This window comes from Pseudopipra pipra, chromosome 11, assembly GCF_036250125.1.
Source record: "Pseudopipra pipra isolate bDixPip1 chromosome 11, bDixPip1.hap1, whole genome shotgun sequence".
NCBI lineage: Eukaryota > Metazoa > Chordata > Aves > Passeriformes > Pipridae > Pseudopipra > Pseudopipra pipra.
The window spans coordinates 15,245,066-15,260,608 of NC_087559.1; the positions used below are offsets into that span (position 1 = coordinate 15,245,066).

At 41.7% G+C, this 15,543-nt stretch overlaps 1 protein-coding gene across 5 annotated transcripts in view; it reads left to right on the forward strand.

The window, feature by feature from the left end:
• Nucleotides 1-15,543, forward strand: part of POC1A (POC1 centriolar protein A) — a 57,521-nt gene that overhangs the window by 12,853 nt on the left and 29,125 nt on the right. For all 5 annotated transcript variants that reach the window (XM_064667792.1, XM_064667788.1, XM_064667787.1 and 2 more), the window contains 4 exons: nt 1,009-1,188; nt 2,274-2,381; nt 3,669-3,784; nt 8,146-8,279. In XM_064667792.1, coding sequence (XP_064523862.1) covers nt 1,009-1,188; nt 2,274-2,381; nt 3,669-3,784; nt 8,146-8,279 — 538 coding nt within the window. The remainder of the gene's footprint in view (nt 1-1,008; nt 1,189-2,273; nt 2,382-3,668; nt 3,785-8,145; nt 8,280-15,543) is intronic.

The window sequence follows — 15,543 nt, forward strand, 5'->3', positions numbered from 1 at the left end:
ATTTCTTCAGAGTTGTGGATATTCTGTAGTTTTGCACGGAAAGAAAACTTTCCTGAGAAGTAACCTTTACACTTGCTTGCCTTGTGGCAGACAGAGGATTAAATAAAACTAGGCAGCTCTGACCTTTTCTGAAGAGGGAGGGAATATTGCTGGAAGGTGGGTGGTATTTTGATTTTTTGGCCTTTGTGGTTTTGGTAATCCTCAGCCTCAGTATAGAGTTAAATCCTAACGGAGAAGGGAGTGAACCATCATGTTTTTCTCTTCTCTTCAGTCTGTGAATATGGAGCTCCTGGTAGACTAAGAGTTCCATAAACCTGTTGGATGTCTAAATATGTTGCACTTTGTGTCTTTAAATATGCCTTGCATTTATTTGCCAGAAGAATGCCTCTTGCATTTATGTGTAAAGAAGAATAACAGTGCCCTGACTCTGTTCTTGCCTGGCTGAGTTAATAGTGGTTTGCTCACAGTTGTACAGCATCAGGTGTGCTGAATTTAGTTCTGTTATTTCTTGTGTGCTGCTGCATTGGAATTGTCCACCTGGAGCTTGGGCCTTTACAGGAACTGTTGTGAGGTCATTGCTTGCTTGGCTCTGTCCAGATGAACTGTGGAAAACCCTCCCTCCTCACCTGCCGTGCAGCAAAGGGCCAGGCAACAGCACCTCAACATCTTCTTTTATATTGATATTTCCATAAATGTTGTTTAAAACGGTTGCACAAATTGGCAGTAGCATTTCTGCCCCCTTATAGGAAATGTGGGTTGTTTCCTGTTGAATTGGGCTCCAGTTTTGAACTGGAACAACTAGTTTTAGCTATCTATTCTGTATAGCTTGTGAAGCAGGAGCAAGTTTGGGGTTGATCAATGTTTTTTTCCTGGTGTAATCATGTGTAGCTCCCATAGAAACTGTGGTTAATAGCACTGCTCAGTGCACAGCAGCTGTGTGTTTTCAGGATCATAATGCCTTTGCTGCCCTGTTGTGCAGTTTTTAAAGGGCTCTTTCCTTCTGTGCAGCAAAGGAGAATCGACTGTGTTCAAGGCTCACACGGCAACCGTAAGAAGTGTTAGTTTCTCCAGTGATGGCCAGTCCATAGTTACAGCTTCTGATGACAAAACAGTCAAAGTGTGGACGGTTCACAGGCAGAAGTTTCTGTTCTCACTGAGTCAGCACATCAACTGGGTTCGCTGTGCCAGGTGAGTACGGCCCTGTGACAAATGGACATGGGGATTTATCCCTCAAAGCAGGGACTGAGTGTCATGGGCTGGTGTAACACGTTTCTATTCAGGGTGATTCAAGTGTGTGTGGTGACTGAAATATATTGCTGACCTGCAGAGAGATCCCTTTAGATAACAGTCTGCACCCACTGTGTGTTTCTCTGTGATCTTTGTGAAGCAGAGACTTTCCTGCTTTGTGATTTCTTCTGTGCTTTGCTTTTACCTGGTAAAGCTTTTGTTCCTGTTGCTAACAGGAACAAAAGGAGAGATTTCTACTTTTATTTCGTCTTAGTTACTTTAGACTTATGCCTTTAGTTAAGATGATCACCTGTGCTCCTTCCAAAAGGCTGTAAGTGCTGCCCTAATAATAACATTACTTCCTGGTAACTGTCTCAGGTTTGGTTTTGAGGAGTTTTTTATGTATATATGTATCTAGGATAAAGCCACAGTTTCTCTGTAGGTAAAAAGTTCATTACAGTTCTGGAATGTGGTGGTGGCAGTGGCTGATAGCTCTGTAGATGCCCACAGAAGAGCAGAAGGGATGTTTTTCCAGTATGTCTGATGATGTTCTCTAGTTAGGGACTCAAGTCTTGATCCTATAACGTGTGTGCCTTTGAAGAGAGATCTTGATTTGTCATGTATATAAGATTTTGAGATGGGAACTTAATATGTTCCCCTAAGGCACTGGAACGGGGAAGGTTCTGCTGCAACTGTTACCTTGTGAGTAATTGTGTTGCTCTGAACTCTTGTGGCAAAGGCAGGAATTTTTTTGAAACAGGGTAGAGAAACAACTTGAGACACACTTAAATTGAAACAAATAGGACAGGAGATCTTAAGTCATACTCAAGACTATCCTGAGAGTTATTTAATGTGCTTGAGGAATTAGGGATAGTTTGGAGACTTACAGCTTGCTTTCTTTTCCATTTACTTAGTAACTGGGTTTTTAGTCTCACTGATGCCAGTGTGACTTCTTGAAGAACAACGGTATGTTTACCAGCATACTTGGACAGCTGGCCAAATCCAGTTGACCCTGTACACCTTAATTGCTAGAACTCTTGTTTTAGGTTCTCTCCTGATGGGCGATTGATAGTGTCATCTAGTGATGATAAAACTGTCAAGCTGTGGGATAAGACCAGCAGAGAATGTATCCACTCCTTCTGCGAGCACGCGGGGTAAGTACCTGGGGGTGAAGTCTGAAACAGGGTGCTTGGTGAACATACACCTGGTTTGTGAAGTTCAGAGGTCCTCCTCCTGGCAATCCTTAAAACTGCTTAAAAAATCCTTAGCACTTGTTACAAAAGCAGCCAGTGTGGGGTGAGATGCAAAAGAAGCTTCCAGAATTTGTTGACACTTTGTGACTGCTCCAAGTTGCAGCTGGGAGGATTGTATTTCAGTAACTGTTCAACACATCAAGCCTCAGTTTCTTTGTGCTTATTTGTTTTTGGAGATGCTTAACTTCTTTATTTCCTCTTCTAGCTATGTTAAGATCTTTTATTTTGCTCTGAGTTGACATAAATTAAAAGTGGAAAAGTCTGGCTTGGATGCTTTGTTTCACCCTCAAAATTTTAAGTAACAAGGTTATTAAAAAAACCCCTCACTTTGTATTCAGAAAAACAGCTGTTGAATTTGGAATGTTTAGCCACAGCAAAAAGTTCATTTGTCCAGAAACATAAAACAAGTCCTTATAGAACTGACAAACTTCCTAATTCCTTGCTGCATTGAAAGTTCTTTCCAGGTAATATCCAATGATTTTAAGACAAATACAGACAACGTTATTTTTTCCAGTGCTCTTAAGAATATGGTTTGTCCAAACAACCTGTTAAAATATCTCAACTTCTCCAGCATTTATTACAAGAATACTCAAAGGATAATTAATTTTATCCAATTTGTTGTGTGTATTAAGTGAGGAGTTACAGGATGCCCTTAACCGAAGGTTCTGAAGGTTTTATTGTACTTACGTGTTCAGAATAAAAATTGATTTCATTCACGTCCAGAAAGAAATTTGGCCTCAGCCTCACTACCTTCTAAGTGGCAATATATGATTTCAGGCACAAATTCACTAAGTTCCATCTTAAAATTAGTTAATAGAAGAAAAATATCTGTTCAGTCTTGTACACAGCGCTCTGGAAATAATGTTCATTTAATAGAGCATTATGGAAACATTAAATGAGCACTTGAAAATGTTGTTGTGACAGTTGGATCCATCAGATTTCAGGAGACTTGTGTCTACAGCTCCTACACCTGCAATGCAAACTGTTGAGATGGTGTGTTTAGGTAGGATCCTGCATTCTGCTTGGGGTTAGGAGCAAGGCTTTAAGAGAAATTCAGCAAAATAAATTTTCAGATCATCTCCTCCTTAATCTTTAATGAGTCATAATGTAGCTTCCCTTCCGGAAAAGGCTTTTCTGATCTTTAGCAAGAGCTGAGTGTTAACAGTTGCGTTGAATTGCCCTTTGCAGGTTTGTGAACCACGTGGATTTCCATCCCAGCGGGACGTGCATCGCCGCGGCCGGTACGGACAGCACGGTGAAGCTCTGGGACGTCAGGATGAACAGGCTGCTTCAACATTACCAAGGCAAGTTAAGACCTTACACAAGTTGAACCTTTCCATGTATTAATATGAATTGCTCTGAAGTCCAAGGAATGTTTCTCCATCACCTGCTGCCTGTCTGAAAAGGCACTGGGTGAGGCCTGCCAGCGGAAGCCTTTTTTCACCAGACATCATGCTTTGCTTTGTGTTAGCTCCAAGGCTGATTCTGAAGCTGTCCTGTGTTGCAGGTTGGCATGGATGTTTGGCTCATGCTCACTGTTCTTGAGGAGATGGTGTGCAGTAAAAAAGATGTGGTTTTTTTCCTCTGAATAAGCCTATAGGAGGAGTCAGAGGTATTCCAGCAAAACAAAAGTTAAAGTTCTTTATGAGAAAATTAGGAAAAGTTAAAAGAGGAAAATCAAATCAATCAATTGCAATTTTGTAGCATGATCTGTGTTTACAGTTCCTTCTCCAGAATCTGTTTTGTTTTCAGTTTCCAGAGTTAGCTTTGACCAAGTTACAAGTCGTCCAGGTTGGCTTGCCCATGGAGTAGCTGGCTTTTATATCTAGGAGTCTAAATGTTTGGAGTTTATTTTTTTTTTTCACCTTACCTTCCAAATGGCATTTCCTCCCATTACCTGTCCTTGTGCAACTGATTAGTGCTGCTGTATGGTAGAAATGGATAGGAGAAGGCTGCTTTCCCATCCCTGTAAGCTTCTTTGAGATTGATTGACCTGTTCTGTGCATATTAATTTCTTGAGCCTAAATGTGGCTTTTCTTTCCTTTACTAATAACAGTTTTTAAGGCTGCTCTGGTTTTTTTAAATAGATACATTCTCAAACATTGTATCCTGTGTTGAACCTAATTTTGCTAACTTTTCCTGAGGACTGTTCCTGGTGTGCTCGTAAAGATCAGAAATCAGAGACACGAGGCTGGAGCTTGGTGTGTTCTTTCTGCCATCCACATCAGCTACAGTGGGTTCCTGCTGTGACAGCCTCACAGCTTCAGTTATTCTTATGGATCACAGTCACTCCCAGTTCTCTGATAGTTAACAAAATCTAATAGAAATCAAACTTTTTGATGACTGTTGTTCCAGTTCACCAGTATTGAGCATACAATCACAGTGATGAATTCTGAACTGTGATTCTTTGTGTAATAGGTATTGTTAACTTGTGGCCCATATCAAAACTTGGAAATGCCTTCCTGAAGTCTTGTTGCTAAAATCAGTAGTGTGTTTAAATACTTGGGCAGTGTCAGGTTGTCCTTTTAACCTGCTTTATCAGCTTTTCAATGGTGGCAGGATCTGCAGTGCATATTTCCAGCCACAGTATAACTTGGCTCAAAAATCATCTCTTCCTGCTTTCCACTTAACTGCTGTTAAATTGTCCAAATCCAATGTGCTTTAGGTTTGGCTGCCAGGTCTATTTTTTGTCTTGGAATTTCACATTTCCCCAGTATCCCACCCTTACTGAAAGACATTTTAGTGTGACACCCTTGCTACTGAAGCGATCATTTCCTCACTCATTGTGAGTGTTATTTTTACAGCTACTGTGTAAATCCTAGTTGTGTAATAAACTTTGAACTAAAAATAGTCATAGAAGCTGAAGAAACCTAAAATTGCAGTGGTGGCTGTTTTGAGGCACTTCATGCACCTATGGCCACAAACTGATGTGTTTGTAATGTGTTCTGGAGATGCGTTTACAAATCCCCCTGTTCTGAGGGTTTATACCTGTCCTTTTGGGTAAATCTGATGTAGTTTTGTGGCTCCCATGTGAGGCTGCCAGCCCAGTCCCACTAGATGGCACCTCTGCCTTCAGAACGTGCTGGTGCTGCCTGATTTCCAGGGAATCCATTTTAAAGATGGAGCTCCATGGAGGAGTTAACAGATAAGTAGCCCTGCCACAGGCTCTTGCGTCTTAAATTTGGGCTGTTTTCCAACACTGATTAGTCTTTTAGCAGTACTGCTCTCGTTGCCAGGGCTTGTTCCAACTGTGACATTTGTAAATGAAAATTGGAAGTAGAGAGCAAGCTGCAAAACCTTTTGTATAGTGTGTTTTTCTTTTAGCCAAGTGAAGTATGCTCTGGTCACGTTTGCTGTACAGTAGAACAGACATTAAACTCTTTTGTACTGTAGATTTTGTAGAGCCCTTACAAAAATGGCCAATGTTTATTGACTGACACTTTTCCCTGCCCAAAGTTGTGTGTGGGACACATCTGTAGCAGGTCTGTGGAAACAGCTCTAGCCTGGTTTTTTATTGCTGTTTAAAAAGAATAATTGGTACTTTTATCCCGTTTGGATGGGGCTGATGGTAGTTACCTGTTCAGTAGGGACTGTGGCTATGTCAGGTCCATCCTAATTTATCTTCTCACTGGTGGTTACTAAGGGTTGCATTCCCTTATTACATAAAAGTAGTATTTTGAGGCTTGGGACAGTGATGTGCAGTCACTACAGGCTGGCAGGGCTCAGTTTTAGTTGTTAACCCCAGTATAAGTCTCCTTAAAGTCTGTTATGTTGCTCGGGCTTGGCTGGCAGAAGGGTGGCCCTGTGGCAACAAGTCACTGGGACATCCCACCTTGTGCTGCACTGGATTTATTGTTGAAGTCATCAAATGAAGTTGCAGAATGTGTTGGCAAGTTTTTGGAGGGACGTTGTGATTGGTCTTGTGGGAGGTCTGAGCTGGTTTGGTAGAAGGGAGATGAAGTTTTCTCTGAGCTTGCAACAGCCAAGAACTCCTTGGGCACAGAAGCTCCCACGGAAGCCCCAGTCTGTGTGACTTCTTTCCATTATGGAAAGGGTTTTTTGTGAAGCTGGAAATTATTCACTGTCTGGAACTTGGGAGATATGATATATCATCAACTTCATCTATTTCTGGTGTGATTCCTTTCAGGACTTGCCTTAATTGACAAGATATGTTTGCCTCTATCTGAATATAGACACTGATGGGGTGGAGAATATTACAAATCAGAATAAAATTTTCAAGGGAGAAAGGCATTTAGCACTCTTTCACGAGAAAAAACTCCACACAGACCTTTTTCTGCTTTAATACATAGTGTAATACAGGGCTGGGGCAGTAGAGGAAGATCTAACTGTGTGATAGAGACAGTATTCACCAGGAAGAATAACTATTCAGAAGTTACCTGTGTTAAGGTTTTCTTCCGTGTTTTTCAATAGTTCAGGTCAAGAGGAATTAAGTTTTCAGCACTTAAGCTGAGGTATTTAGTGTTCCTGAGAGTTTCAAAAGCAGAGGCATTCTGTTTTACAATTGAGGAAGGTTATTTCAGATATCTGCTTCAAATCCCCGTCTGCAAAAAAATGGTTGTAGTGTTTTAAAATTGAATTTTGAGGGTGTTTTTAACATGCACTATGGATTTAAAATGCACAGTAGACTCTCAACGGACTATAAATTTAGTTGGGTGTGATGTATTAGGAGTAGTAGATTTGAGATACCAGAACATTTGGAGGGCACAGAGTATATAATTAAGAATAATTGGATGGTTAAATCCTTCCTCAAGCCTCGTCTTAATATTCTGTAATGTCACATACGCTCGGAAAGCTGTGCATATGTAAAGTACTGCATGTTCTCATAAATAAATATGTTCAATAGCCTGTTTTGTGAAAGTTCGGGGAAGGAAAAAAAGCCATAAATCAGATGTTTAATGTCAAACTTAAGTGAAGTTCGCTGTAACTTTTTTTCCTAGAACATTTCCTCTAGTTCTTTTCAAAATAGCTCTTGGGCTTCATCTTCACGCAGGGAGGATTGCTTTATTGGAAGTTTACGCTCTTGATAGTTTGTCTCTTCATAGTTGTTTTAAATATTTGGTGAGACAAATTGGATGTCTGAAGAAATAATGCTTATACTGGACCATTTTCAAGTTGCTGATTCTTATTATTTCTCTTAAACCCAGTCTTGGCTGGAGTCGGGTAGTAAACCAAAAGAACCTGTGTAATGTCAACTCTGAGTGTTTTTCATTGTGATTTTGGTCCTCTCAGTGCATTAGCATATAGATTTTAATCTAGAATGATTTGGGAGTGAGAACAGCAGCTCCACAGTAGTAAAATATGTCAATGTCCAGCACTCTCACAGAATCCTATTGCTGACTTGCACATATAGTACATTTTGGAGCCATGCTGGAAGCTTTCGTAGCATTAAATCTCCCAGAATAATTGGCAAAGCTTCCTTTTTCCTTTCAGTAAAGTAGTGCCTATTTTTACAAGAATTCAGTACTGTTCTTGTTCTCCAGTGCTTTGAAGAGCTTTTGTGGAATGTTTTCCCCCATGATAATTTTCCTGTTAAACTTTATAACAGAAAATTGGAATGTGCTTGTGCTTTATTTTATTCTTTTTGCCTTGGGCTTATGTAAACTGGTTTTGGTGAATGTTATATATGGTTTTTTTCCATCCTTAGTGCACAGCTCTGTGGTCAACAGTCTTTCCTTTCACCCCTCTGGAAACTATCTGGTTACTGCTTCCAATGATTCAACTCTTAAAATTCTGGACTTGCTAGAAGGAAGACTTCTGTATACTCTGCATGGTCACCAGGTGAGGCAAAGCCTTTTATACAGTAATGTACAAACTGGTAACAAACTGGGCAAATCTGTGCTTGAGGCTTTTGCTTTTCATGGCCAAAAATTGTTTGAAAACCTCCTTGTGTAAAATTACCATTATAACACTGCTAATAGTCTTTGAGATCATCACTGTTTTGAAGGGAAGGCCTATGGGAAGGGAAGGAGGTAAGGCAGGAATGGAGAGAATGAGAAAGCAGGAACCAAAAGTGAGCTCCAATATTGAGGATTCAAGTCGAAGAGAGAAGGAACTCAGTCAGGGCAGAGCCCCAGACTCTGACCCTGGGTCTGTCTCACACTCTAGTGCAGCTCTGTCTCTCTCTCTCTCTCTAGAGTCCTACAAATAATACTTGGCCCCCTGACATAGGTGTTGTGAAGATAAAGGCTGTTCACTTGGCAGGACACTTGAGGACAGTAATGATAAAATAAAGGAAATCTATTTTGGGATGTGATTTAGGAACGTGTTTTCATTTTGTTAATGGAGTGAATTAAATAATTGAAGGTGATAAATGCTGCTGGTGGGTTAAGTTTAACTGATTGGCCTATTAGTATTATGCTTCTGGATGTGTTGCTTGTAAGGTTAATTGTATGAATGCTTGGAGCTCTCTTTCTAAATCTTAAATGAGAATAAATAGACTAATTTCATTGTCAGTGCTGAGTGGGGTGTGAAAAAGCAGGCCTGCCTTAAAGGTTCCCTTTCCAAAGGGACAAAGAGAACAGAAATTCTTAACCCACTTGTGTCTCTTTTCAAGTGGGGGCTGAGTTTTAAAGCATAAAAACTCTCTGGGGAAAATCACAGCCTGAAGTTTTTGGGGTGATGAGGATGCTTCTGGACAATAGTGTAAGCTGTAAAATGGATAATTCTGGCTTCTTGTGGCTTTGTTTAGTGACTGCTTTGTCTGATGTCTAAAAAGGTCAAGTTTGTTCTGTAATTTCTCTTTTGTTATACGTAAGTAAAAAGTTTTCTCCATTTTTGTAATATTAATGGAATGTAGGACAACCTCATACTTAAGCCTTTCCATGAAGCAGAACTTTGATTAAGACTGACCAGTGGGTTCAAATGCTAAAAGAATAGGGGGAGATAAAAAATGCTGGTTATCCTAACAGGTAAGCCTTGACTGTATACAAACTTTTCTTGCTTTGAAAACTGGACGAGGTGGATCCTCCTATCGGGGGCTGCAACCCTTCTGTTGTCTTAATCTTGTTTTCGTATTTGTCCATTGTGTTAATCTGCTGAGTTCTTGGAAAGCAGCTTCCTGGAAAAGGATAAGTGTGGAAGGACAGTGGATCTTTACACCTTTCGTCCTTCCCTTGGGGAGGGGATGTGCCTGGTTACTGTTCAGCAGGAGGCTGAACTTGCCTTCCATTTTTCTCCCATCCGAGCTGTTGCTGCTCCTCACTGACTGCAGCAGCACAAAAAATGAGTTTAGCTTTGAATGAGAGTCCAAAACTGATTATGGTGATGGAGGTCTTCAGAATCAGACACTAGGAAGTCCCTCTAGGCTAATGCTGTACTTAACTCAAGGCTTCTGCTGAACAGTTGGTTTGAGGGTCATTTGTTCAAAAGTAGAGTTAAAGCTCTGTATTTTTCCTCCCTGTTGCTTCAGATCAGTAGGACAATGTCTGCCACTCTCTCCTGGGCATCTGACTGGCACTGGAAAAGCTTTGCCCCTGGCATAGCTGAAGGGTAGCTGCCATTGTGCAATCACAGATCCTTCACTTTGGAAACAAGTACAAGTATCAAAGTGGCTGGTAGAGCCTTCTGGTTGTCTCTAAGGGTGTTGCAGTGAGATGGCTGTGGAGCCAGTCCTGGCATAGCCCTGGCTGGCATTCCCTCTCTGGTACGTGCTGTATTGTTGTGGACTGGTTCTTTTACTGCCTGATTTAACAGATACCTTTTCCACTAAAGGCATATGTCAACCTATGCTTCATTCTCAGTAAGCAATGGCAGTGACTACAGGCCCTGCTTTCACCAGAAGCTGCTGAGGTGGATTCCTGCATTGGCTGCTTCTCCAGCCTGTTCTGTCCATAGATAAATCCAGTCTACTTAATACTGAGGGATTTTTTCCCCCACTCCCTGTTATCACTGTGATTTGTGCCAGTATCCCCAAGTGGTTAAAAATGAAGTGGGATGTGGATATTTTTGGTCATTAGGTAGATTTGCCTTTTTAAGTGAGGGCTACCACATGAACAGCCTGTTCTGAAGATGTTCTTGAGTTGTGACTTTGTGTGGTTGAACATGCTGGTTTGACACTTTGTTCCTCCTCTGACAGCTGGCTGCTGTTACATTGTTCTGGGAAGGCTGCATGCAAGTGGACACTTGAAGGAAAAAAACCCTAAGGTCCTTTAGACATACTTTGACGCAACTGCTGGAGTGCCAGGAATTTGTTAGCAGCTGATTAGCTGTAGTTTACATGGGGAGGTTGGCCAAGTTTACATTGCTGTCTTTAATTGAAATGTAGCTGGCCCCTTGTAGCAGGAGGATCATTAGAGACAGGAGTTTGCAGCTTGGAGCTGACATCTTGCAGCTGCAAAGTATCATTCTGTATTGTGCTGCATATTTTGGTTCTGGAGGGCTTCAAGCTGTGAAGTGCTCTTGTCCAATTCCATACAGATGAGACACTGGGTTGGTATGTAAGTCCATCACTGGTATTGTGATGGGATCACTGGTGAGGAACAGAACATTGTGGGGCCCCTAAGTCACCCCTGGAGAGTTGTTAGAGGGGAGCAGGTATGTACATGGTGCTTGTCTGGCCTTTGGAGTGGTTTGATTAGAGCATTTCCAGACTGACTTCCTCGGTGGAATGGAAGTTCAGAGTAAATATTTAGAAGACATCTTGTGGTTATGTTTATAAATAGGAAGACAGAAAATGCAAAGTTACAATTCTCCAAGCAACCTTGACTTGAACTATGAAGTAGCTGCGTTTTACCTACCTGGGTGACATAAGCGCTCTCTGCTTTGCTGGCTGACTAATGAGCAAGAGTTCCTGAGCAGGTGCACAGGAAAAAAATGTGCTCCTTTACTGTCTACTGCTACCTCTGCCTAGGTGGTATTAAACATCTGTGCAGGCCTGGTCCTCTTTGAAGGGTTCGAGGACATCTCAGGGCTGCACAGAAGCCAAACAACAAAGGGAGAGAAAGGTGTATCACAAACAACAGGCACTTGACTTCAGGTTAGCATTTCTGGGTCTTGAAAAGAAATATGAGTGCTCTGTTCTTGCTTTGTGTTTCTTTAAACTGAAGCTCTCAGGAGTTAAAGCTACTGAAGATTCAATTATAAGATGCCAGTATAATTTTTCCCAGTATAATTTTTTCCCTGTGTTAGCTGTAGCCCTTACTCCCTGGTGAAGGAGGGTGCAGGGGGCATGACAGTCTTGCTCTGTGTATTAATACAGGAACTTTCCAAAGCCCAGTGGACTGAGAATCCTTGTGACTGTGTGTCAGAGGTATTCTGCAAGGAAACATCCCTTGTTGCCCTTGCTATCTCTGTTCCCCGTGCTTTCCCCCTTGGTTCCCTTTCCCTCTCCCTTTTTCTCCTTTGTGTTATCACCCTCGTTGTGCAGTTTCTAGGAGTCTGCCCTTTTTATCTAAACATTTTTATTGTCCTTACTGTTGGAGATGTGGATTCTTTCCACAGTCTGTATAGCTTTCCATTCCATCCCTACTTGAGGACTATCTGTCCTGCACCTCTTGATTTTCCAGTGTGCCAATAGAAGAAATAGGTGAAAGTCATGACAACCAGCATCCTGTCTCAGGCCCTCTCTGTTCTTTGGCACTTGGATGTGTTTATCAAGTTTTTTACTTGCTCTTGGTGTTTCCTAATTGTCTTGATCACTTATTCTTTGCATCATTTGATCCTCTACCCTCTGTCATCTCAATGTCCATCTGTCCAAATGTGACTTGCCTTCTTCTCCTGTGCATGAAGCAGCTGAAAGCATTGCTAACAGTCAGCAGTGACTGCTCTGTTCAGTATTATTTCTTTTATGCCTAGAACTGATGATGCCATGCCTGGGATCCCAGGGTGTTGGTTGCTGCTGGATTTGCTTCTCAGGCCTTGTCTCCTCTCGTATCTCCTTTTTCTCTTTTGTTCCAGGACAGTTTGACTGAATGCACTGGCTCATATCTTCTCCCTTCTACATCTCCTTTTTTGGCAGTGGAAGAGGAAGCTCTCATTTAATTCAACTATTTGCATCCTCTAGATATGCCTTGTTCCAGCTCTTGGCACCTCCCTTGCTCTCTTACCTGGCTCTTCTCTACTCTGCATTAGTTTCTCCCAGGATTAAAAAACAAAGTAAAAATCTACTGGCATCTTTGACCCCACTTGTCTCTCCAGCTTCCTTCCTCACTGCCTCTCTTTTCACAGTGCAGACAGTACATCGTTAAACTACTCTCCTCTGGTTTATTCCTGGACTCTCTCCAGCCTGGCTCTTGTTTCTTCTGTTATGCTGAAGCCAAAATGTTGGCTCTGTTCCTAGCTGAAGCCTGGAAGTCTGGCCTCTCTTGACTTGACTGTTGATGTTGGCCCTGCTGTTGTTAGAGTGATGTGCCTTCTGTGCCCAGTAACTCTGTGGGGAGAAGAGGGTGTTCAGGAGGGATTTCTCCATGATTGTCCAGTCATTATTTTTGGATGGTACACATTCATCTGCTGCCTGCACGCAGGTATGACTGTGTGCTCCAGGCATATTTCCATTTCTCCAAACTAAACTCTTGGCCTTTCTCTTACATATTTATTTCAGAGATATCTATTTTTAGCTCTACCCTTGAAAGCTTTGTGCTCGGGGATGCTATTCCTGTTGTCTTATGTCATCCCTGTGTCAGTTGTTCCTGATGCTCTCAGCATCCCTCCAGTCACTCACTCGGTGTTGTAATCTGTGCCCTGGCTTCGGATCCCATCTCTTGGTGATTAATGCATTCAAGTCATTCAGAATAGTTCTGAACATCTGTTTTGAAGGCCAAACTTAATGTTTTATTTAAGCTGATCAACCCGTGTGTTGCTAGGGCAATAAAGGCCTTGTGATCACTAGCTTCCTTCTGTAGGAAGTGGGAAAACAGGGAGAAGGTGTAATCTCCATCTCTGGGGGTTTTAGTCTGCACATAAACTGTGTAACATGCTGGGCCTCACCTTTCTTACCTATGTATGCAGCTAGAAGTGGGCTGTCACCTGGTGTTTCAGCTGCCATGGCATACATATCTGCCATTGGGAATGCTGCAAAGGACCAGGTTTGATGCAGTTATCCCCTCTGTGTGGCTTCCTTTTTCTTTTCAATTTCTTTGCTGCATCCAGTGTTTGAGTGAATTTTCCTTTTCAAAGTTCTATGGGACTTCCCTCCCAGCCTGCCTGGTGCTCTTTCACTAGAGGAGATGAGATGAATATTAATTAGTGGCAATGTTCTTCTCACTCAACAATTCCAGTGGATGACTTCTTGCTTTCTTCTGTACTTTCCCACAAACTTTCTGCAGCCCTCTCCCAGTACCACGAAAACTGTTGTTATAATCTCAAACTCTACTCAACATACACAAAAGCTTGGTGGTACTCATGTTGCTGACCTGCTGAGGCTAAATAGAGATGTTCCTTACTTCTGATTTGGTGTTTCTTGTTGTCCAACCCTTTCTTTTTGCAGCTTGCTGTTTAGTGTAAGGCAAGAATCTGTAGGAATTTGGGGGTTGGTGCTAGCAGCTTGTGTGGAGCACCTGGCACAACGGGGATGCAGACTGGAAATTCTGAACCTCCAGGAGATACTAACAGAAGGCCACTGTAACCTGCTACAGAAAGAGGAAAGTGATCCTTTATGGGGCTGCTTCATCCCACAGGTTCTAGTTGTGTGGGAAATAAGCTTAAAATATGCAGCTGGTACTTTTTGACACTTTTGATGCAAGCCATAAGTTAAAAGGAGGGAAAAAGAAGGAAGATTTGAATTCTTCAGTCCCTAACCACTTGCCTTTTGTCCAGGACTTCATTAGAAATCTGTTGGATCTCTGCAGTGCTTACCTGGGAGAAATGGAAGTTAGGCTGTGTCTAGTAACTGGCAAGTCTAGCTTTTTATTTTTGTGTGGTGTGTTTATATTAAATTGCAAGAGTATTTGGCAAACTATGTTGCTACAGCAAACCTGTTATATCTGGGAAGAGTTCTGTGAGTGTATGTAGCAGGAATACTTTTCACTTAATTTATGTCAACAAATCTGTGGAGGATGTTGTGTCTATGGACTTGTTTGTTCCCTTTCTTTCAATTTATAAAGGCACATTCAGTCTTTGATATAATTTTCTATTTTGGGAGGAATATGTTCTGTTGAACTTTTTTTCCCTTAAGAATGCCATGACTTTGGAGTCAGTTCATTGCCTGTTTTGATGTGATTTGTTCTGTGCCAGATTTTGTCTAAATACTCTGAAATATTTAGACTGATAAAAATATTTTTGGGAAACACTGCTCCTCTCCAGTGTTCCTCACTTGTGCTCGTTCCTGAACACTTTGTCTTGGATTTTTTTCCTGCCCTCCTAACTTTGGTTTATTATAGTCAGAGTGCAGCTTCTCTTTGCTCAGCTCTGCTACCTTGGAGCAATATTCACCACTGCAGTTTTCTGGCTATGTAGTTGTTCCTGCCCTTTCTTACTGGTTATTTGTCTTTTCCTTTTGCAATTTTTAGAGCTTCCATTCCCAACTGCTTCGGGAGAGAGCTGAACTGCTGGGAAGGGTGGGTGGGAATAAAGGCAGAGGTTCAGCTGATTGATGGCAGTGTCTTTTGGTTTGAAATATCTAACCCAGTCACTGCTGTGTCACTTGAACAAGCTTAGTCACAGTAATGAGTACATTTTGAAATTGCTGCTACTAGATCATTTCTGGCAAGTTCTCATGAGTGAGGTGTTACTATTAGAAGACCTCAAAACATTTTGAAATTTCACTGCAGGTGAAATGATAACATGGGAATACCTTAATGTGTTTTAAGGAAACTAAAAGTCTTCACACTGGGAGTGACCACATCAAGGTCTAGTTTTGCTGGCATAACCTTGTGCCAGCATGTTTGGAAGCCCACAGGACTGTGGGGCACAGGTTGCAGTGAGAGCTGGCTGCTTGATGCAATCTTTGGCTATTTGTTTACTTTCAGGATTTATAACAGTAAGTTCTCTGTAACAAAGGAGAGAAAGAAGGGAAACCAGAAACAAACTGGATGTGACATTTCCATGTGATGCCCATTGGGAAGATGTGGACTCCTAATAGAATAGTCTCTCCTTGCAACTTGATACA